We start from the raw sequence: 22,844 nt of genomic DNA, 5'->3' as shown, positions 1-22,844 counted from the left end.
TGAACAACATCACTTAGACACGTAAGCCCTCTCTCTGATTCCCGTCTCCCCGGGGAGTTCCCTTGCCGGCCTCTCCCTCTCGATGGTGACTCCTGGAACCTCAGCCTCCAAAGGGCTTATGCTGTGCGGGACTTCCCTTGTATGCAAGCCTGCCATTCAAAGTAGCACCTAAATAAAACCCACTGCGTGCTACTCCCACTGGGTGGGCATCTATTTCCTTGATCAGCCCCCAAGCTCCTAGAACGCCCTACACCTGGGGCAGGTAAAGGCCTGGCTCGTGGACAGAGCACACGTGAGGCCGTAACCTCACTATGGCGTGCCTCCACTTCCCCCTCCAGGCCTCAGGTGCCCTCTCTGCCAATTCAGGGGTGAATGTGTGAGCCCTGCTAGGGTGGGAGGGGTATGCAGGAGCTGCCTGGGCCTCAACCATCCCCTCAGGCATCTGTGAAATGGGTCTATGCAGGACTCAGGGACTCACCCATAGGCTCCGTTGCTAATGAGTTTGATGGTCTCAAAGTCGCTTTCGCATGGCTTCCTCCGTGACTGGCCGACCAGGGCGCGGCTCTGGGGGACGGGAAGGGCTCAGGGTCCCGTCCCACTGCAGAGCTGGCCAGGCTTCTCCCGCCCCCAATCCCAAACCACTGGTCCTGGTGCCTGATGCTACCTCCTCCCCTGTCCAAACTTCTCCAACTCAGCTTCTGACTTTCTGTCCTTTTTTGCTCACAGCTGTGCCCTCCTCCTGGAAAACTCTTATACATCCTGCAAAACTCACCTTTCCGGTGCCCCTCCAGCACTGCCCCCACCCAACTTCCAAGGCGTGACAGTCCCACCTGCTGTCACCTTGCCTCCAAAGTCACCGATGCTAATTAAGCTACATGCAAGACCTCGGCAAACCCAGCCCTTTCTGCGGGTGCCTGGTCCACTCTGGAAAGAACAAGATGGGCGGGGGCCCCCCAGCCTCTGCTACTCACCTCTGGGGACTCAGGTGCTGGGGGCTGTTCTTCTTCAAGGTGACTCAGTGGCACCATCTCTGCAAGATGAGGGAGGAGCCTCAGCTGGGGCCTCCCCGCCTCACCCTGCATCACCCAGCAATTTCCTGAGGCCTCTAGATTTCTCACCCCCGGCTGGGGATGCGGTGCCTCCTCTTTCCAGCTCCCATGACACTGTCATGAAGCCACACCGGGGAGGCTGGATGAAGCAATGACTGAGGAACCTTCTAGAAGGGCCAGTGGGCTGCCCTGGCTCTGAAGTGCTCAGTTATGATCAAACTCAGGCTCTGAGCCTTGAGCCTGTGAACACGGAATGTGACGCAGGCCCCCTGGGTGTCAGCTCGTAACATCTTCCTCAGCTCAGGATGCAGCCCAGGTGGAGGGTCCAGTATGTTCTTGCCCCAGGCCTTGGCAGAAGGGCAGCCCCTAGCGAATGCCTGGCAAACATGGTCCAGTCACAGACCACATGTGATCTGGCCTTAGGTACACCTGGGTTTGATTCCCTGCTCAGCCTTATCTGCCTGGAGCTTCAGTTTCCCCAGTTTTATTTTTTATTAGTATGATTATTTAATTTAATTTATTTATTTATTAGAGATGGAGTCTCGCTCTGTCACCCAGGCTGGAGTGCAGTAGTGTGATCTCGGCTCACTGCAACCTCCGCCTCTTAGGTTCAAATGATTCTCCTGTCTCAGCCTCCCAAGTTGCTGGGATTACAGGTGTGTGCCACCACGCCCAGCTACTTTTATATTTATATTTTTATTTTTTTGAGACAAAGGCTCGCCCTGTCTGGAATGCAATGTTGCGATCTCGGCTCACTGCAACCTCTGCCTCCAGGGTTCAAATGATTCTCCTGCCTCAGCCTCCCCAGTAGCTGAAATTACAGGCGCACGCCACCACACTTGGCTAATTTTTGTATCTTTAGTAGAGACGGGGTTTCTCCATGTTGGTCAGACTGGTCTCGAACTCGCAACCTCAGGTGATCCGCCCACCTCGGCCTCCCAAAATGCTGGGATTACAGGTATGAGCCACTGTGCCCGGCCTAATTTTTGTATTTTTAGTAGAGACAGGGTTTTACCACGTTGGCCAGGTTCGTCTCAAACTCCTGACCTCAGGTGATCTACCCGCCTTGGCCTCCCAAAGTGCTGGGATTACAGGCGTGAGCTACCGCACCAGGCCAAGTATGATTATTTCAGAGACAGGCTTTGCTCTGTCACCCAGGCCGGAGTGCAGTGGTGCCATCACGACTTACTGCAGCCTCAGCCTCCTAAACTCAAGCGATCCTCCCACCTCAGCCTCTCAAGTAGGTGGGACTACAGGCATTCACCACCACACCTGGCTAATTTTTAAAAATACTTTTTGTAGAGTTGGGGTCTTGCTATGTTGCCCAGGCTGGAGTGCAGTGGTGCAATCATAGCTCGCTGCAGCCTCAAATCCCTGGACTAAAGCAATCTTCCCACTTTAGTCCCGCAAGTAGCTAGGACTACAGGCATGTGCCATCACACCTGGCTAATTGTTTTGTTTTTTTTAATAGAGACAGAGTCTCACTATGTTGCCCAAGCTGGTCTCAAACTCCTGGCTTCAAGTGATCCTCCTGCCTTGGCCTCCCAAAGTGCTGGGATTACAAGTGTGAGCTACCATGCCTGGCTTCCCCAGCTTTAAATGGGGACAGTGGCAGCTCAGTCCCACTCCAGGTATGGTCCAATCTCAGGGTCTCTGCCTATGCTGTTACCCTTGCCTGTTTCACTCTTTCCCTTGGATCTGCAACCTGATCACGTCCTGCCCTCCAGGCCTCAGTTTGAACACTACCTCCTCCCAGAGCCTCCCCTGGCTACTGCTGGACCGGGCTAGGTCCAAGTTTAATGCTACAGCTTTTGCTTCCTCTTATCCTGGCTATTTGTGGAAATGTTGTTTTGTTTTGTTTTGTTTCCCTTTTTGAGACAGGGTCTGGCTTTGTCACCCAGGCTGGAGGACAGTGCTGTGATCATAGCTCACTGCAGTCACAACCTGCCAAGCTCAAGCGATCGTCCCACCTTAGCCTCCTGAGTAGCTGGGACTACAGGCACACACTACTACACCCAGCTACATCTTTTTTTTTTTTTTTTTTTTTTTTTTAAATGTAGGCTCACTCTGTCGCCCAGGCTGGAGTGTAGTGGTGCGATGTTGGCTCACTGCAACCTCTGTCTCCTGAATTCAAGCGATTCTCTTGCCTCAGCCTCCCAAGTAGCTGGGATTTACAGGCACCTGCCACCACACCCGGCTAATACTTGTTTTTAGTAGAGATGGAGTTTCCCCATGTTGGCCAGGCTAGTCTTGAACTCCTGAGCTCAAGTAATCCGCCCACTTCAGTCTCATGAAGTGCTGCGATTATGGGATTACAGGCGTGAGCCACTGCACCTGGCTGGCTGTGGGAGTTTTTTTTTTTGTTTTGTTTTATTTTGAGACAGAGTCCCGCCTGTCGCCTAGGCTGGAATGCAGTGGTGTGATCTCGGCTCACTGCAACCTCCACCTCCAGGGTTCAAATGTTTCTCCTGCCTCAGCCTCCCCAGTAGCTGGGATTACAGGCACACACCACCACACCTGGCTAATTTTTGTATCCTTAGTAGAGACAGGGTTTCACCATGTTGTCCAGGCTGGTCTTGAACTCCTGACCTTGTGATCCACCCACCTTGGCCTCCCAAAAGTGCTAGGATTACAGGCATGAGCCACCGCGCCCGGCCGGCTGTGAGAGTTTTTGACCGTCTTCTTCTATTTTTTTTTTTTTTTTTTTTGAGACAGAGTCTCGCTCTGTCACCCAGGCTGGAGTGCAGTAGCACGATCTCGGCTCACTGCAAGCTCTGCCTCCCGGGTTCATGCCATTCTCCTGCCTCAGCCTCCCGAGTAGCTGGGACTACAGGTGCCCACCACCGTGCCTGGCTAATTTTTTGTATTTTTTTAGTAGAGACGGGGTTTCACCGTGTTAGCCAGGATGGTCTCGATCTCCTGACCTCAGGTGATCCACCCGCCTCGGCCTCCCAAAGTGCTGGGATTACAGGCGTGAGCCACTGCGCCCGGCCCCAACTGTCTTCTTCTTACCTACGGGTTGTCCTGTTTGACTCCAAGTCCACTTTCTGGGCCATAATAAAGGCCACAGAAATTAATAAAGCCATTTGTAAATTTGCAGGACAAAGGGAAGGCCACTGCTAACACTGGTCCCCAGGCTTCCCGGCCATCTTAATGTGGCATTTGAGGACACTGAGGCCCCTGGGCCCCAAAAGATCAGTGGGTCTCAGCAATTCCCACAGGCGACCAAAGAGCAAGGTCACAGAGAGACAAAGAACAGTGTGGTGGTTCTGGAATCGGATGGGCCTGGGTTTGAATCCTGGCTTCATCTGCTCTTTTCTTTTTTTTGAGACAGGTCTCGCTCTGTCGCCCAGGTTGGAGTGCGGTGGTGCGATCTCAGCTCACTGCAACCTCCATCTCCTAAGTTCAAGCAATTCTTGTGCCTCAGCCTCCCGAGTAGCTGGGATTACAGGCATGCGCCACCACACTTAGCTAATTTTTGTATTTTTAGTAGAGAGGGGGTTTCACCATGTTGACCAGGCTGGTCTCGAACTCCTGGCCTCAAGTGATCTGCCCGCCTCAGCCTCCCAAAGTGCTGGTATTAAAGGTGTGAGCCACCGTGCCTGGCCTCCATCCGGCCTTTCCCAGCCTTGGTTTCCTCTTCCCATCCCAGCTTACCCTCCAGGGGGTCCTTGGCCAGGCCCAGCTGCCCAATGATGTACTGTGGAAGGTCAGTCTTAATGCCTTGGCCCTCCCGCGCATGGCCCTCAGCCGCCTCCAGCAGGTGGTAAAACTCCTCAGGGTCAAACTCCTAGGGGCACAGGAGGGCTGGTCACCCGGGGCTTGGTTCCACCTGCAGGCCTCTGCACATGCTGTTCCCTCTGCCTAGAGCACCCTTCCCAGCTCACCCCCTGGGTCTCCGCTCCCGATCCCTCCTCAGGGAAGCCCATGCTAGCCCGACAGCACCCTGCGTTCCTCTCAAAGCCCTACACGATGGCAACTGTCACTTGTATCTCAGCAGGACTGTCGTGGTCCCAATCTCAGTTCTGCCCGGATCCCAAGTTGGCTGTACAAGAATAAACTTACCAGACACTCCAGCAGCCGAGCTGGCCGCGAGATGATGATTAGCAGTTTCCGGACAAGCTGGACAATGAAGCTGACCTCCTCACTGTCCGAGCGCTCATGGGCCTGGGGGAGGTGGGTCGTGGCATCACCCAGAGGTCCTCAGCACCATCTGGCCCGGGGACCCCCTTCGCTCCACGTCCCACTGCATGCAAAACCTCAACATGCGAGAAACCACGCACATCCTGCAGAAGCCGCTCCAGCTTCTCCTGCATCTCTAGGAAGTAGCGGGAGGTGACGAGGTTCTCGCCAGACTTGGCCAGGCAGTCTCGGGCCAGCTCGACGATCTGGTGGTGGATGAAGCCCAAGACGCCATCAGCCAGCGCCAGCCGGGCGCCAGGCGCGTAGGCCGTCAGGAACTCCTGCAGACGGCCCTCCATCTGTGCTGTGGCCTGGGTGGGGTGAGACGGGGCGACCTGGTCAAGGGTGGGGCTGGAGTGACACGCACAGAAGGGGGCAGGAGAGGCATGGTTGGGGAGAGAGGAGATGGGGCGATGGGGGCGATGGGGGCGATGGGGGCGATGGGGTGGGAGGGCTGGGGCAGGAGGAACAACATGTTTCAGTGGAAGGGGAGGGAAAGACAGAAATGAACAGACTGGCAAGGGGGACACAGCCAGGAAGACAGAGTTCCATGGAGGGACAGCAATGTGGAGAGAAGCGCAGGGGCTGGTCCAGCCGCCAGGCGCTGCCCACCTTGGGGAACCTCTCCCGGTACACATGGTTCATCATGACAATCTCATTGTCGAAGGTCCCCGTTGCGCGGCCCGGGCTGAAAGGAAGACAGCTGGCTTGTGATATGGGACCTCAGACCAACCCCAGGGGAGGATGTCGGGGCTCTGAGCCAGGGTTGAGGGACAAGAATCAGAGGCTAGGGTGGAGGAGGAGCCACAACTTGGGCCTCCACACCAGCCCAGGGAGGGGCCGGGGCTAGGGCCAGAGGTCGAGGCCCACCTGAGGCTGCGAGAGCGGGGGCGGAGGCGGGGTGACCGGCCGCCTTCCTCATCAAGCACGTTCTCTGAGCTGCGGAAGTGCTTGGACAGGAAGTGCAGCTCGTCTGGCGTCGGCTGGAAGGGAAGCTGGTGGAGACGTTCCCGGGAGGATGAGCTTGACTGGTAGAGAGTGGTGGGGATTAGAGTCATGAGTTCACTGTCAGTGGTGTGGCCAGGACCCCAGCATCACCCCTCAAGGGCCAGGCTGTCTGCTGGTCATCAGATGGCCATCAGATGGTAACATTCTTTCTCCTGTCTAGTTCCTATGCATCCCTCAAAACCCTAGCTCTGATGCCCCCTCCTCCAGGAAGTCCTCCCTGTCTGTACCCCTGGGCAGCCCCAAGTCCCCCTCTGGCCAGGCCCTGATCCCATAGGCTGGGGATATCTGTATCTCCCCGACTGGGGTCTATTTTGGGGCCAAGGCTGGGTCTTCTCAGGGGACCCTGCATTTTCCAGAATGGGGCATGCATGGAGGAAGTAGCTAGTATGGTTGCTGACCACACAACTACCCAACACCTAGAAGAAAACACACAAAGATGTGTCCCCCCGCAACCCGGCATCTGCCTGTCCGTCTGCCAAGGTGGGGCTATGGGTACCGAGAGGGTGGAGCTGGGTGTGTTGGTTCCATAGCCGGAAGATGGGAGAGACGCGAGGGACCATCTTCTGCCGTCTGCCCTGGAGAGGGGAACAAGAACAGATGGAAGGAAAGCCTGGCCCCTGTGGTTTGTGGGGACTAAGAGCAGACACTGTGGCCAGCCAGCATATTCCGGCCCTGTTGTAGGAAGGATCTCCTGAAAATAACCAAGAACCGAGACGCAGGCTGGCCAAATCCACTGCACGCTCTCTCTCTCTTCAGGTACCTACCTCTTCCAGAAAGCCCCCCGTGACTCCAGCTGCCACTGTGTCCCCTGTCAAAGCTTCAACCTCTGAGCTGTAGCTTCTGGGGCACACATTGGCCACCCCCTACCAAACGGAGGACTCCCCAGGGGCTCAGGGCCAGTCGCCCATTTGCAACCATGCCCTCAGCCTGCAGCGCAGAGCATACACACAGCAGGTGCTTAATGAACGTTGTTGTATGAATAAATAAATGAAATGCAAGCGTCTGGCACATGACAGGCACTCAATCAGCTCTTGTTAAGTGAATGAATGAATGATTTCTTTAGTGAGTTAATGATTCTTAGGGCTATATCCCCCCATGACCACCCACCCCCTGGGCTGGTTGAAATTACCTGTCTGTGCGTGGGATGTGGCTGCAAGATGGCATGCATTTGTCAGGGATGGGAGCCAGAGGGGGAGACCACCACCAGATGGGCCAGGGGAGGGGAAAAGGTGAATGAAATGAATGAGGGGCCAGGTCTAGCCCCCGAGCACGTGCCCCTGCCCAACCCCTGCCCGTGGTGCCCACACTGTCTCCCAAAGCTGGCAATCACTCACCTCCGGGCAAAGGGGAAATTGAGGGCAGAGACAGCCGAGAAATTCCGAGGACTATCCAAGGGGCTGCTGCCTGCTGAGGAGGAGGTGGGAAAACTGAGTCAGCGGGGCAGAGGCAGGACACAGCACCCGCTGGCTGCTCCCACACTCACCCGTTGGGACTGACAGTGGCGACAGGGGGCGGGAGAGGGTCGGGGAGGGCGTTCCTACCACCAAGCTCTTGCGGTTCCCGCTGCGGCAGCTGTGGGGGGAAAAGGGGACAGGGTAGGTGGCTGCCCAGGGCCCTGCACTAAGCCACCTGCCCAGCCTAAATCACACAGGCAGCCCGTTCTGGAGAAGGATGGGATGTTGGACATGGCCACTCCCACTCTGCCCCCAGGTGGGTTCCCCCATGGCCCTTAGCCAGGTCTTTAAGGCCCAGGAGAGAGTCACCCCTTGACTAACATTCCTTATTATTGAAACTACTGCTGGCCAGGCATGGTGGCTCATGCCTATAACCCCAGTGCTTCGGGAGGCCAAGGTGGGAGGATCCTCTGAAGCTAGGAGTTCAAGACCAGCCTGGGCAATATAGCGAGACCTCGTCTCTATACAAAATTTAAAAATTAGCTGGCTGTGGTGATGCACGCCTGTAGTCCCAGCTACTCAGGAGGCTGAGGCAAGAGGATTGCTTGAGCCTCAGGAGGTCAAGGCTGCAGTAAGCCATGATCGTGCCATGGCACTCCAGCCTAGGTGACAGAACAAGGCCCTCTCTCTTAAAAAAACAAAAACAAGGCTGGGCACAGTGGCTCATCCCTGTAATCCCAGTACTTTGGGAGGCCAAGGTGGGTGGATCACCTGAGATCAGGAGTTTGAGACCAGCCTGACCAACACAGAGGAACCCTGTCTCTACTAAAAATACAAAATTAGCTGGGCATGGTGATGCATGCCTGTAATCCCAGCTACTTGGGAGGCTGAGGCAGGAGAATCGCTTGAACCCGAGAGGTGGAGGTTGTGGTGAGCCCAGATCGCACCATCGCACTCCAGCCTGGGCAACAAGAGTGAAACTTCGTCTCAAAAAAACGAAACAAAACAAAACACCCAAAAATTAGACAGGTGTGGTAGTGCACACTTGTAATCCCAGCTACTGAGGAGGTTGGGGCAGAGAATCGCTTGAACCCAGGAGGTGGAGGTTGCGGTGAGTTGAGATAGTGCCATTGCACTCCAGCCTGGGTGACATGAGTGAAACTTCGTCTCAAAAACAGTAACAAAAACAAACACAAACTATTGGCAGTGTTGTTATTAACAGCAATGGCATGAAGTGCTTCTAGCCTGATGGTGGACACTACATATGGCCAGGAGCCCCCGGCCCAGCTTTTCACGGTTCTGTGTTACAGTCCCACCCCCACACCTTTCCCTGTACCATGGCTACTGCCAGCAGCACCAGCAAATCACGTGGACCAACCACACCCTGGAGCCCAGATATGGGCTGAGACACCCCATTCTATACACCCCTCCTGAAGCCCCTGCTCCCATCTCTTGACAACCCTCCTTCTTCCCAAGATGCCCCTAAAATGCCAATGGGACTCAACTAGAAACCCTAAATGCAGTCTCTTTCACAGTCCTGCCTGTTCTGCTGAACTTTTGCCCACATGTTGTCCTCTTTCCATCCCAGTTCCCTTCTGGCCACCAGATACCTGGCCCAGGTCTCTGACACCCTGCCTGGCCTCTTCTCCCACCTGAGCCCTGGCCTCAGCCCACACCTTGACAGAAGGAAGTTGGGAGTGACACCATCTCCCGCCCCACCAGAGCAGTCGCCCGGCAACAGCTCTGTTCCACCAGAGCATCAGCCCACACACCCCAAGCCGCCAACACAGCTCAGCGGTGGGAGAACCTCGCGGGGAGGGAGAGATGAAGTCTCGGGGCCTCTGAGGTGCAGAAATGGGGTCCCAGGCAGAATGCTCAGAGCAGGTCAATGCATGGGAGAACAAGCATACGATCATCAAAGGACACAGGTGACAAGGTGGACAGGGAGAAGAGGCCCAGCCTGTCTACGTCTCCACATATGGCTGCCCCTTGAGCCTCAGTTTCCCCATCTCTACCTTGAAGGATGAAACCTACTACATCCAGTGCTCAGCTCTGGGCCAGACTCGGGTACATACGCTGTTGTCTTTGCCTACACAAGGCTCACAGGGCCTGGCTCACGCTGGGAGGGCAGGCAATGCTTCCTGAGTGAATTACATCCCCAACATGTGCCAAGCCCAACAAGCCCCAGAGTTGGGAGCGACCAGCTGAGCCCATTTCCCAGACTGGGAAACTGAAGCCACAGATGTCAAGAGTCACAGCGATTGTCTCCCAGCCTGAGCTGCAGAAGCAAAAGTGAAACCTGCAGGTTTCTGCAAAACTTCCTGCCAACCCCTCAATGCATGCTCACCTGGCTGTCTCCGCATCCTCTCCCAGCCCCTCACCTGGTTCCTCGCCCCCACACTGCACCGCCAGCACCCTCCCTCCCCGATCCTGCTGTATCACTTGCTGCTTCCAAAAGCATTTGGGAAAAACACTGAGTTGCCCTCCCTCCTGTTCTTGGGCGAGGTCTTCTTGAAAACACGGCCAAGGGTGAGGCCTCAAAGGACAACCAAGCATCATCTGTTCACTTCCCAAGCATCTATGCAGGGCTGACTCTTTGTTCAACTCTTCCTGGAGGAGATCCAGGACCTCGAGAAGTTGTCATTTGAGAACCATCCTCTTGGTACCCAGGACACAACAGAGAGAATGTGGCAGAAAGCAGGGGCCTGAAGCCAGCCTCCTGCACCTCATCCCTCTGGTACCCATATCCCCCCTCCAGTGCTCCCCATGATCTTGGAGGGAAGTTTAAGCCCTGGACTCAGCATTCAAGGTCTTTTGGTAGCTAGTCCCACCACCCAGACTTTGCCCCAGTCCAGCACCAATGAAAAACCCAAGCACAGAGAGGTTAAGGAGCTACTTGAGGTCACACAGCCTGGTAGTGGCTGAGTCGAAATTTGAACCCAGGTCCGGTAGAATCCACAGCCCTCATTTATCCTCTCTGCTTTTCAAAAGAGGAAACTGAGACTCCAAGAGAGATAAGGCTTTGGAGGGGGTTAAACTCAATTATCTGGACTCCTGACACCCCACCCAAATGCCAGCCTCGTGCAGTAAATATTTGCTTCTGAGCCAACATTTCTGCTGAATGGGCCCCCAGGGACAGATCAGCCTCAGTTTTTCCAAGAAGTTTCTCCCTGGTTCTGCACAGCCCTGGACACCTGGGTTCAAATCCTAGCTCAGTCTCAACTCACTCCTGTCTGTAACCACCCCAGCTGCGACGGTGGCGGACAGACACCCCAGTACAGGGAACGAGGGGCGAAAGGAGGGTGCCAGGGACCCCAGGGGACACCTCGATCCACAGGCGTCCTCCCCCCTTCCCACTGCTGCCACAGACAGCCACTCGCCGTGGTCCCCGCCACGCGGCCAGGACACACTTCTGGCAACTCCTGTTTGCTCGGCCGGCCGCCGAGCCTTCGCCGGCGCCGTGCCCCCTACCTCTTGGAGCGCTGCAGCAGCGCGCCTTTGGCCAGGCGGCTGCGATGGCCGGGAGCCGCCACCGCCGTCCAGTAGCTGGGGTCGGACATGCTGCTTCCCTTTGTGCCGCCGCCGCCGCCCGAGGCCGGGAAGGCGCGGGGGCGCAGCCGGCGGCGGCGGGGCGCGAACCTCGGCGGTGGGATCGGCCCCGGGAGCCCGGCGGAGCCGGACAGGGAGGGGGGCGCACAGGGCTGCGGGGTTGGGGGGGCGGCGAGAAGGAAGCGCGCGCCCCCGAGCGCGGCCTGGAACTCCGCCCAGGCGAGTGCGGGGGCGGGGCCGTTGGGGGCGGGGCCTGCCGGAAGGCGGAGCGAGCGACGCGGAAGCGAGGCCCTGGGACCCGCGTGCGGGCGAGTGGGCGGGGCGCTGCCATGGCCGCGGGCGGAGAGGCGGAGCGTTGCTAGGGCCGCGGGCGGCTGAGGCCGGGCGTTGCTACGACCGCGGGCGGCGGGGGCGGGGAGTTGGCAGCACCTTAACCTCGAGCCAGGGATAGGCATTTTGGCTCCTTTCTGCTAAACTGTAAATCTAATTACTCCCTCCTTTTCCTCTCTCCCGGGGCACTGACCCCTTCTCAGTGCGGCACCCAAGACCCACCCAGCGTCCTGGCCTGGCTCATGCTACCACGCCCACCCTGGCCCCACTGCTTGGAATCTAGCTTGGCAAGACAGCGTCCTCTCCTCTGAAAAACCCGCTTTCGTGTCTGTCTGGCTCTGTTTTCCCCAGGTTGGGGACTCCTTGGGGTCCCAGCAGCTCCCAGCACCGGAATGGCACAGAGGGTGTGTTTGGCAAATTGAGTCGGGGCGTCTGACATGCTCTGCTTCTGTGTGGCGGGAAGGGCCATCAGCCCTGCCTCAATTAGGAATAAGCCACCTGATTAAACTCCAGCCTCAGTCTCCTCAACTGTGAAATTGGAGGAAAACTGGACTGACAGTGAGGATTACACAAATCAGATGTAAGGGGGCGCTTCCAAGGGCACCTGGTATATGTTCCATATCTATATATAATTTATAAACGATAGCATCAGGCTAACTTCCAGGCCTCTGTTTCCCCATGCATAACATCCCCCGTATTGAAAATCTGAGACACAGAGCCTGGTACAGGGCTGAGGGTACAGTATGTGTTCACTATGGAAGCCACTATGGAAGCAGAAGTGTCTCCCACTGTAGGGACTGAATTAATGCTTCCTCCTGTCATGACAGCCCAGGCAAGTCAGGGGCAGTGTCATCATGAGGGGTGCCCCTTCCTGGGCCCCAGGACACTTTGGGACCCAGTCCAGGCCCGATGCTGGAGCCCGGGCTTCATATCTAAAGAGACGATTTTTTTTCTTTCTTTTGAGACAGAGTTTCGCTCTACTTGCCCAGGCTGGAATGCAATGGCGCAATCTTAGCTCACTGCAGCCTCTGCCTCCCGGGTTCAAGCGATTCTCCTGCGTCAGCCTCCCAATTAGCTGGGATCACAGGCGTGAGCCACCATACCCAGCCTCCATCCTGCTTTCCCAGCCTTGGTTTAAAACCAGCCTGGGTGAGGCCAAGTGTGGTGGAGTGCAGTGGCGCCATGTCAGCTCACTGCAACCCCTGCCTTCCTGGGTTCAAGCGATTCTCCTGTCTCAGCCTTCCGAGTAGCTGGCATTACAGGTGTGCACCACCACGCCCAGCTAATTTTTTGTATTTTTAGTAGAAACGGAGTTTCACCATGTTGGCCAGGCAACTCAAACTCCTGACCTCAGGTGATCTGCCCGCCTTGGCCTCCCAAAGTGCCAGCATTACAGGTGTGAGCCCCCGTGCCCAGCCAACAGGAAACAATTCAATGAGCAAGATAATTTCGGCTGGGCCTGGTGGCTCATGCCTGTAATCCCAGCACTTTGGGAGGCCAAAGCGGGTGGATCACCTGAGGTCAGGAGTTTGAGATCAGCCTGGCCAACATGGTGAAGTCCAGTCTTACTAAAGATACAAAATTAGCCGGGTGTGGTGGCACGTGCCTATAATCCCAACTACTTGGGAGGCTGAAGCAGGAGAATTGCTTGAACCCAGGAGGTGAAGGTTGCAGTGAGCTGAGGTAGCGCTATTGCACTCCAGCCTGGGCAACACGAGCAAAACTCTATCTCAAAAAAAATAAATAAATAAAAATATGAAAGAAATAGCTGGGCATGGTGGCACGTGCCTGTATTCCCAGGTGCTCAGGAGGCTGAGGCAGGAGAATCACTTGTACCCAGGAGGTGGTGGTTGCAGTGGACTGAGATCTCACCAGTGCACTCCAGCCTGGGTGACAGAGCGAGACTCCGTCTCAAAAAAAAGAAAAAAAAAAAAAAAAAAAAGAAAAAGATAATTTCAAACACCAAGGCTGAGAAGGGAAAAGAAAGGACAGAACACTGCAAGGGGCGACTTTAGCCATAAGGCCTCTCAGAGGAGGTAACACTGCAGCCAGCCAGAAATGGAGGAGGAAGGAGCTGGCTATGCAGAAAGCGTATCCCAGGCAAAGGGCACAGCTCTCTGAGGCAGCACTGAGGGCAAAATGCCAGAGGGGCTGACCACATGAGCGTTGTGGGCTGCAGGGAAGAGTGCAATTTTATTGTAGGAGCAATGGGGAGCCATGGAGGGTGCTTGAGCAGAGAAGGGGTGTGATCTGGACTATGTTTGTAAACCCCCTTGTGTCTGTTATGGGGAGCAGACTGTTGGGGGACAGGAATGAAGGTAGCAGGAGGCCAGTAAGGGGCTGGGACAATGTCTGGGAGGGGAATATTGAAGCTATGGGGAACAATGGGTGGGTTTGGGAGTGTTGAGACAAGGGGAGATGGTGGTTTTGAGACCACCAGAGATGGTAATGAGGATGGGAGTGGTCACCTATGACCCCCAGGTATGCAGCCTAAGCCTCCTGTGGGCTACAGATTCTCCTGAGTCTGGCTGGGGACCCAAGTGGGGATGGGACCACAGTCTCCACTTGCTGTCACTACGTGCTGAGCCACCCCATATGCACGGGGACACACCTTTGCATACACACACACGGCGCTGCCCCCTCGTCCCCAGCCACAGCTACACCCAGTAACACTTACACACCCCCTATTACATACACCCACTGCCCTGACATCTGTAGCAGGGAGAGAACCTTCTCTCATGCTCACTTGGCCTCAGTTTCCCCCTCTGCAAAACAGGGCTGCAGCTGACAATCCAGAGAGCCTGCTGCCACGGTGAAGGCCTTCTATGAAAGGCTGGCTGAGCCACTGATCTCTGGTGTCAGTCCACTGCTCCTCAGATCATGCCCTTGCCCTGCTCACAAACCCTCCATGGCTCCCTATTGCTCTTACAGCAAAACCGCATTCCCGGGTGAATCCCTCTCCCAGGGGTCATATCCTAGCCCTGTCCCTGACAAACTCTGTGACAGTGACATTTGACTCTCCCTGCCTGTGCTCTGACTGTAAATGCCAAAGTCTCAGGTAGATATACAGACACCCCTCTTCACCAGCCCCTTTTTTAGTGGGACTACCCCAGCGCTTCCCACCTGCCCATACATCTGTGCCCCTCCCAGCACCACACTCTATGGCTCCTAGTGCCCTAGGTAGAAAATCCACATTCTTCCTGCCCTTGGCATTTGAGGCTCCAGAAGGAATGTGTGTCTAACGATGCTGTTCCTGCCTGGAACAGCCACTTTGTCTATGAGCGCCCAACTCATCGCCTTCTTCAACACCACCCCCAACCCCCAATGCCATCACCACCACAAGGACAGCCCTCCCAGATACTGCCCATTCATCTAAGCCACATGCATTAACTGAGCACCTGCTGTATACACCCTGGGCCTGCCCTGAGGCTACAACATGACCAGGACAGATAAGGTATGGTCCCAGAGAGGCTGTCAAACCTCTGGGTGAGAAAAATAACTGGATAATCACACAAGACAATATGGAAATTGAATCTCTGGGGTTGGCTATGTGCCGTGGCTCATGCCTGTAATTCCAACACTTTAGGAGGCTGAGATGGGCAGATCGCTTGAACTCAGGAGTTTGAGACCAGTCTGGCCAACATGGTGAAACCCCGTCTCTACTAAAAATACAAAATTGGCCGGGCGCGGTGGCTCACGCCTGTAATCCCAGCACTTTGGGAGGCCAAGGCGGGCGGATCACGAGGTCAGGAGATCGAGACCATCCTGGCTAACACGGTGAAACCCCACTTCTACTACAAATGCAAAAAATTAGCCGGGCGAGGCGGCGGGCGCCTGTAGTCCCAGCTACTCGGGAGGCTGAGACAGGAGAATGGCGTGAACCCGGAAGGTGGAGCTTGCAGTGAGCCGAGATCGCGCCATTGCACTCCAGCCTGGGCAACTAAGCGAGACTCTGTCTCAAAAAAAAAAAAAAAAAAAAAAAAAATTAGCCAGGTGTGGTGGCACATGCCTATAATCCCAGCTACTTGGGAGGCTGAGGCAGGAGAACTGCTTGAACCCAGGAGGTGGAGGTTGCAGTGAGCTGAGATATCGCACTACTGCACTCCAGCCTGGGTGGCAGAGCAAGACTGTCTCAAAAAAAAAAAAAAAAAAGAAACAAAGAAACAAAGAAAATCCCTGAGGTCTGGATAGGGAAATGGACAGGTGTAATGCATGTTATACTCCATGTTTGTGGGGCCTGGAAGGAGGGGGTGGTTGGGGAAGGCTTCCCATCTGAGGCTGAGGCCTTGATGAGGATGTGACGGAATAAAAAAGGAGGGAATGGAGTTCTGGGCAGTGGGGACAGCAGGTGCAAAAGCCCTGAGGCTGGACCAGCCTGCATTCTGGAGGATCAGCCCAGGAAGCCATGTGGCTGGAGCCAAGTGAGCAGTGGGGAGATGGATAGAGTGGAGGCAGGGAAGTTACAAGGCCAAGCACGATGGCTCACGCCTGTAATCCCAGCACTGTGAGAAGCCAAGGCGGGTGGATCACCTGAAGTCAGGAGTTCGAGACCAGCCTGGCCAACATGGTGAAACCCCATCTCTACTAAAAATACAAAAAATTAGCCGGGAGTGGTGGCAGACATCTGTAATCCCAGCTACTCACGAGCCTGAGGCAGGAGAATCACTTGAATCCGGGAGGCGGAGGTTGCAGTGAGCCAAGATCGTGCCACTTCACTGCAGCCTTTGCAACAAGAAGAAAACTCTGTCTCAAACAAACCAATAAAACATCCAAATGTTAGCTGGGTGTGGTGGTGCATGCCTGTAATCCCAGCTACTCAAGAGGGTGAGGCAGGAGACTCGCTTGAACCCAGGAGGCGGAGGTTGCAGTGAGCAGAGATCACACCACTGCATCCCAGCCTGGGCAACAAAGCGAGACTGTCTCACACACAGACACACACACACACACACACACACACAAAAGAGGCAGAGGAGTTGCAGAGGCTGGATCCTGTTGGGACAATTATGAGCTTATTCCTAGGATGCTTGGAACACATGGCAGGCAGGGACCCATTTCCCTGCCAGGGACCCATTCCCCCTGGCAGGCCCAAGGCAATGTGGCTCTGCTGCCCCCTGGTGGTGAGTCAGGTAGCCTGGTGGGCTTTCTCAGCCCCAGACACTTCCTCCTTTCCCTCCCAGTTAAAACTGGTCAAATCTGCTCAGTGGCCTCCAATCCAAGGGTCCCTCCCTTCATCACATCCTCACGTGGGATGGAAGCCAAGGATTTAGACAGAGTCAGATCTGGCCTGAAACCTTCCTAGGATGCTCCCAATAACACATTCTGAGGTCCTGTGCCCCCGTTTTCTTCATAAATGGGGGTGATGGCAGTCTCTGCTTCCCATTGGATGCCTCAACTTGGTCCTGGATGTTGTCCTAGCCACCTCCTTCTCTCTGGCCACTCCATTCCTGGCCCCAGCAGACCTTTCTCCCCTCAAGGCAGCCACAGAGGCTTAAAAAATATTTCGGGGGGGTGCAGAGTGGCTTATGCCTGTAATCCTAGCACTTTTGGAAGCCAAGGCAGGTGGATCACCTGAGGTCAAGAGTTCAAGACCAGCCTGGCCAATATAGTGAAACCCCACCTCTACTAAAAATACAAACATTAGGCCAGGCATGGTGGTTCAGGCTTATAATCCTAGCACTTTGAGAGGCCAAGGCGGGAGAATCACTTGCGGTCAGGAGTTTGAGACCAGCCTAGCCAACATGGTGAAACCCCATCTCTACTGAAAATACAAAAATCAGCTGGGAGTGTTGGCATGTACCTGTAACCCCAGCTACTAGGTAGGCTGAGGCAGGAGAATCACTTGAACCCAGGAGGCGGAGGTTGCAGTGAGCCGAGATGGCACCACTCAACTCCAGCCTGGACAACAGAGCAAGACCCCTTCTCAAACAAATAAATAAACAAACAAAAAATTAGCTGGGCATAGAGGCACACCGGTAGTCTCAGCTACTCGGAGGCTGAAGCAGGAGAATCACTTGAACCCAAGAGGCTGAGGTTGCAGTGAGCCGAGATCGTGCCACTGCAGTCCAACCTGGGCGACAAAGTGAGACTCTGTCTCAAAAAACAAAAACAAAAACCCCACCACTTCAGTCCTGCCACAGGACATTTGCATATGCAGTACCCACTGCCTGGTGCCAATCTTCCTTTAGCTGTGCCCAGGCCTTGGCTCAAACATCACCTCCCCAGGAGGTCCCTGTCTGAATGTATCTTGTTTATCCATTCGTTTTATCACTGAATTCCCCAAGCGGACTGAGAAGCCATTGATGGAGGGACTATGTTTTCTTTATAGCAATGCCTTTAGCGCCTGGATCTCAGTAGGTATCTCATAGTGCTTGGTGCCCGAATGAAGCTACCTCCCTGTTGCCCAGCACGCAAATGTGGGCTCCATATTGTTCTTTCTTCTCCCCATTAAAGGTCTGTGGATGGCCTGCCGTGTGGCTTATACCTGTAATCCCAGCACTTTGGGAGGCTGAGGCAGGTGGATCACTTGAGATCAGGGGTTTGTAACCAGCCTGGCCAGCATGGTGAAACCCCATCTCTACTAAAATACAAAAGTTAGCTGGATGTGGTGGTAGGTGCTTGTAGTCCCAGTTACTTGGGAGGCTACAGCAGGAAAATTGCTTGAACCCGGGAGGTGGAGGTTGCAGTAAGCTGAGATTGCGCCACTGCACTCCAGCCTAGGGGACAGAACAAGACTCTACCTAAAAAAAAAAAAGGCTGTGAAAAGATTTAAGCAGCTCATTCATACTGAAGTGTAAATGGTTGATGGACCACATAATTCTAATAGACACCATTGACCTCACATCTGTCCCTCCCTAAATGTCCCCACTCCAAACCATCAGAGGAGCTCACAAAACTCCCTCCTGTCCTGAAACCTGGCCAGTCACAGAGTCAACCAACTGGCCAGTCAAACCCTCAACAGACCTGGTGGCAAAACTGTCCCTGACGCTTGGCCCCCAGAGGACGGACTGAATCAGAAAAACCGGCATCTCCTCTCTAAGTCTCAGTTTTCTTAATTGGGAAGTGGGGATCAGGAAGGGCTTATGGAGCCCTCAGTCATGCTGGTTCTTTTCTCCCAGCGCCACTTAGGTTAAGCTCAATTCACAGCACTCTCGTTGGTGGCCTCTCAGCCTTGGGTGTGCGTGTGTGTTTAGAGGGAGGAGCTTTCTCCCTGAGGTCACCACCCAGGAGTCCAGGCCGATTCAGCAGGGAGTGCCCTGAGCAGCTTGGGAATCCGGCACCTGTCTTGGGAAAGTCCTTGGGCAACAGCTTAAGTTCTTCCCTTCGCTTGGCCACCTGTCAGATGCTGGCCTGGCTGAAAATGGAATTTTCCCATTAACCCCCTAGAACAGATCGCAGTGCCATTATGCGGAGGGGTAAACTGAGGTCCAGAGAGGTGGTCACCAACCTACAGTACCTTAGGGAGAGTGATGATTCTGGCGGGTTTCCAAGGCTCTGGGGTGCCAGGGCGATGTCTGCGACCCGCCCACTGGTGCTGTCACTTACCTCCAGGGGTGCAGGCCCAAGGAGGGGCTACAGGGGCTGCAGGGGCTGCTGGGACCCAGCAGGGACGGGCTCTGGCTGCTCGGAGACAGACTGCAAAGAAAGAGGCCGGGGACGGTGAACCTGGTGGCCGCCCCTTCGCGTGGCCGAATCCGGATCTCCGGATGGCGGCTGTGGTTCCCTCAGGGAGTAGGGGCCCAAGACCGGGGATTCTGGGTTCAGCTCAGGCCGTGAGGGCGGGGCCAGACCGATGGCCCGGGAGGACTCCCCGGAGGCGGCGGTGCGTTTCTGGGCGACACGAACAGATACGTGGGGGGAGGGTGGTTGTCATCCTGTCCTCCCTGCACCACCCCACACCCCCGCCCTGCCCCACACTCACTCGAGGGTCAGCGCCGGGATGTGCAGCTTGTCCCTACGGGACTTCATGCCGAGGCCGAAGCCGCGTCTGTGCGGCCGGGTATCGACGCCCCCTTGGTGGCCCCCGGAAGCCCTAATCGTGGCGCGATCGGACCGACGGACGGACACACGGACGCAGGGACAGACGCCTGGCGGGTGCGGCGGACTAGACGCGGGGGCTGGGCCGCTGGGGGCCGGGCTGGCTCCGCCTCGGGGCGGGGCTCGGAGCTCCGCACCTGCGCGCAGGCCGAGCCCAGCAGCGAGGGTCGCGCAGCCGGATGGCGGAGCCGCGGGTGCCGCCCCGTCTGCTGCAGGGACGCCGAGGCCGCCGGGTCGGGAGCCCCCGAGCTGCGTCCCGGAAGGGAAGGGCGGTCACTGGCTCCGCGGTCGGCGCGATTGCTCCATGGCCTGACCCCGCCTCTCCCCGCCCTGGCCGGGCCTCAGCCCTTGCCCCAGCCCTGGGGCTCTCTGGGAGCCACGATCTGAGCGCAGTCCGTTCCAGCTCCCCAACCCCGCATCCCGGCCAGCCGCTCGGCACTGAGGTCCTAACCTGCTCGGGTCTCCGCATCCCCGCGCACACTAGAGGCTCTGACCACACCTCCAGTCCCTGGCTTCCAGCTGTTCCCTCTGCCAGGAAGGTCGTCCCCCTCACCCATATATGAGTCCAGCCCCACCAGCCCCTTCTCCGCCAAGCTGTCCCTGCACCGCCACCAGCACCAGGCGCCGCCAGCCCTGTCCTCCCTCTCTCTCAGCGGAAACCCCACGGTCTGGGGGTGTCTGTGTCTCACTCTGGCCCTCTAGAGGCCCCAGTGGACCCAGTGGGGCACAGGGAAGGTGGCAGGGAGTGGACATCCCTTGTGGAGTCTTTGGCTCTGTCCTGCCCCAAAGTCCAGGACTTTACCCTCTGCAGTCCTCATTGATTGACGGTCCACAGCTTGGGCCAACACTGCCCACAGCTTGGGCCAAGGTTGGAAACAGTGCCCGCTCTCAGGGCAATGTCCGAGTCCCCCGGCAACCCCCAACCACTGGGGCCTTCAAGCACCTCCCCACCAACTGCATCATCCCCACTGGAACAGGAGCAGATGGCCTGGGCTTGGGGGCCACTCTGACCCCATTCCCAGGACCTCCTCCTTCTCCTGTCCTTCCACCTCACCTCCACTCACCCCACTCAGCTACCCTTGTCTTCATGCTGTTCTTCTAATGCCAAGTGTGCTGGCACCCCAGAAACTTTGCCCACGCTGTTCCTGCTGCCTGGAATGCCATTCTCCCCAGACTTCCCCCTGCCAGCTCCTCCTCTTCTTCCAGATCTAAGCTCAAGGGTCACTTTCTGCAAGAGGCCACAGATCTTCAGGATAAAACCACCCCCAGCATCTCTGTCTCTTTCTCTGATTAATCTCTCTCCTGCATACAAAACTTCAACCCTTACTCTGAGATTGAATTGTCTGTATCCCCTCTGCCTTCAGCAGGGCCCAATGTACAGTAGGTGCTCAAAAAAATGTTCGTTGAGTGATTCCCACCCCCAACTCAGGCAAAAGCAGCCCCCAAAGATAGGGTGTCCACACTCACACACTTCCAGACCACTAGCTTAAGGTAAACCCCTCCCCACCCCCGGGCTTTGGTTTCTTTCATCTGTAAATGAATGAAGGCATTGAACAAAAATGTTCTCTAAGCTTTGGGGATAAAAAACAGTAACCTAGACTGGGCATGGTGGCTCATGCCTATAATCCCAGCACTTTGGAAGGTTGAGGTAGGCAGATCGCTTGAGTCCAGGAGTTTGAGACCAGCCTGGGCAACAGAGTGAGACCCTGTCTCTACTAAACATACAGATCGGGTGTGGAGGCTCGCGTCTGTAGTCCCAGCTACTCTTAAGGCTGAGGCAGGAGACTCTCTTTTTTTTTTTTTTTTGAGACGGAGTCTTGCTCTGTCGCCCAGGCTGGAGTGCAGTGGCCAGATCTCAGCTCACTGCAAGCTCCGCCTCCCAGGTTCACGCCATTCTCCTGCCTCCACCTCCCGAGTAGCTGGGACTACAGGTGCCCGCCACCACGCCCGGCTAATTTTTTGTATTTTTTAGTAGAGACGGGGTTTCACCGTGTTAGCCAGGATGGTCTCGATCTCCTGACCTCAGGTGATCCGCCCGTCTCGGCCTCCCAAAGTGCTGGGATTACAGGCTTGAGCCACCGCGCCCGGCCAGGAGACTCTCTTAAACCCAGGAGGCAGTCGTCGCAGTGAGCCAAGATCACACTACTGTACTCCAGCCTGGGTGACAGAGCGAGACCCCGTCTCAAAAACAAAACAAAACAAAAAAGCCTACAGGAACACTGATGTGACCCCAAGAGAGATGATTTTTTTATTTTCTTTTTTTTAGACAGAGTCTCACTCTGTCGCCCAGGTTGAAGTACAGCGGCGGTTGCTCGTTTCACTGCAACCTCCACCTCCTGAGTTCAAGCGAATCTCCCGCCTCAGCCTCCTAAGTAGCTGGGATTACAAGCGTGCACTACCATGCCTGGCTCATTTTTTTGTATTTTTAGTAGAGACGGGGTTTCACCATGTTGGCCAGGCCGGTCTCGAACTTCTGGCTTCAAGTGATCCGCCTGCCTCAGCCTTCCAAAGTGCTGGGATTACAGGCGTGAGCCACCATGTCCAGCTGAGAGATGATTTTGTGCTAGTGTTCCCCAAAAGGAAGTGAGTTCCCCATCATGGGAGGCATTCAAGCCAGTTCTAATACACTTCAGTTGAAATTCAACATGCAGACTCTGGATTCCAGACAAGTTTCTCCCGTTCCCAGCTGAGTGCCCTTAAGCTGGTGATGAAACCCCTTTGCACCTCAGCTTCCTCATTTGCAAACTGGCATGGCCTCCCATGTGTGTGGCGAGAGGCCAGGTGCTTGTGAAGCACTTTGCAAACACGAGGGCAAGAATGAACATGAGACGTGTTACTGTAATTATTAAATACATTCACAATTCAGTGGCTGTTGCTGAAATATCCACTTCCAGGACCATCAGGGCCCACCCAGCCCACCAGCCCCAGGTGAACTCACCCACGTCCCCGGCGTGGCAGGCTCAGCTCCTTCTGCAATGAGACAGAAATGGAGAACATTCTCAGAGAGACTAGCCCTCAGAACAGCTGGCCTTTGATGCACCCCCACAATCCCCAATCCCCTGCCCCAACCAATGTGTCTACACACTGGGCTCAGCCCTGCCTCAGGGCCTTTGCACTAGCTGTATGCTCTCTCAGAATGGCCTTCCCTCCCTTCCGGCCCTAATTAACTACAGCTCATACTCCAGGTCTGAACTCAACATCCCTTTTTCCTGGAGGCCCCCCAGATTCACAATTTAATTCCCCACCCGGCTCCTACCATACCTGCATTAAAAATTATTTTAGGCTGGGTACGGTGGTT

General features: G+C 55.6%; 1 protein-coding gene across 50 annotated transcripts in view; it reads right to left on the bottom strand.

The window, feature by feature from the left end:
- The window catches only part of MAST3 (microtubule associated serine/threonine kinase 3), a 56,876-nt gene that overhangs the window by 24,166 nt on the left and 9,866 nt on the right, over window positions 1–22,844 (bottom strand). For 6 of the 50 annotated variants that reach the window (XM_015440579.4, XM_045381309.3, XM_045381296.3 and 3 more), the window contains exons 1-12: window positions 11,105–11,395; window positions 7,723–7,811; window positions 7,574–7,646; window positions 7,369–7,389; window positions 6,736–6,814; window positions 6,102–6,259; window positions 5,844–5,919; window positions 5,333–5,542; window positions 5,115–5,216; window positions 4,707–4,839; window positions 972–1,030; window positions 479–564 (exon numbers count right to left, since the gene is read on the bottom strand). In XM_015440579.4, the coding sequence (XP_015296065.3) occupies window positions 479–564; window positions 972–1,030; window positions 4,707–4,839; window positions 5,115–5,216; window positions 5,333–5,542; window positions 5,844–5,919; window positions 6,102–6,259; window positions 6,736–6,814; window positions 7,369–7,389; window positions 7,574–7,646; window positions 7,723–7,811; window positions 11,105–11,193 (1,175 nt within the window). In that variant the 5' untranslated portion in view covers window positions 11,194–11,395. Of the gene's footprint in view, window positions 1–478; window positions 565–971; window positions 1,031–4,706; window positions 4,840–5,114; window positions 5,217–5,332; window positions 5,543–5,843; window positions 5,920–6,101; window positions 6,260–6,735; window positions 6,815–7,368; window positions 7,390–7,573; window positions 7,647–7,722; window positions 7,812–11,104; window positions 11,518–19,054; window positions 19,145–19,430; window positions 19,620–22,484; window positions 22,517–22,844 lie in introns of those variants that run through there. The other 44 variants (XM_045381295.3, XM_074026380.1, XM_074026368.1 and 41 more) reach the window with 20 other exon arrangements.

Source organism: Macaca fascicularis, chromosome 19, assembly GCF_037993035.2.
Source record: "Macaca fascicularis isolate 582-1 chromosome 19, T2T-MFA8v1.1".
NCBI classification, from domain to species: domain Eukaryota; kingdom Metazoa; phylum Chordata; class Mammalia; order Primates; family Cercopithecidae; genus Macaca; species Macaca fascicularis.
The sequence above is the reverse complement of the archived record's forward strand: the minus strand, read 5'-3'. Positions and strand labels throughout refer to the sequence as shown.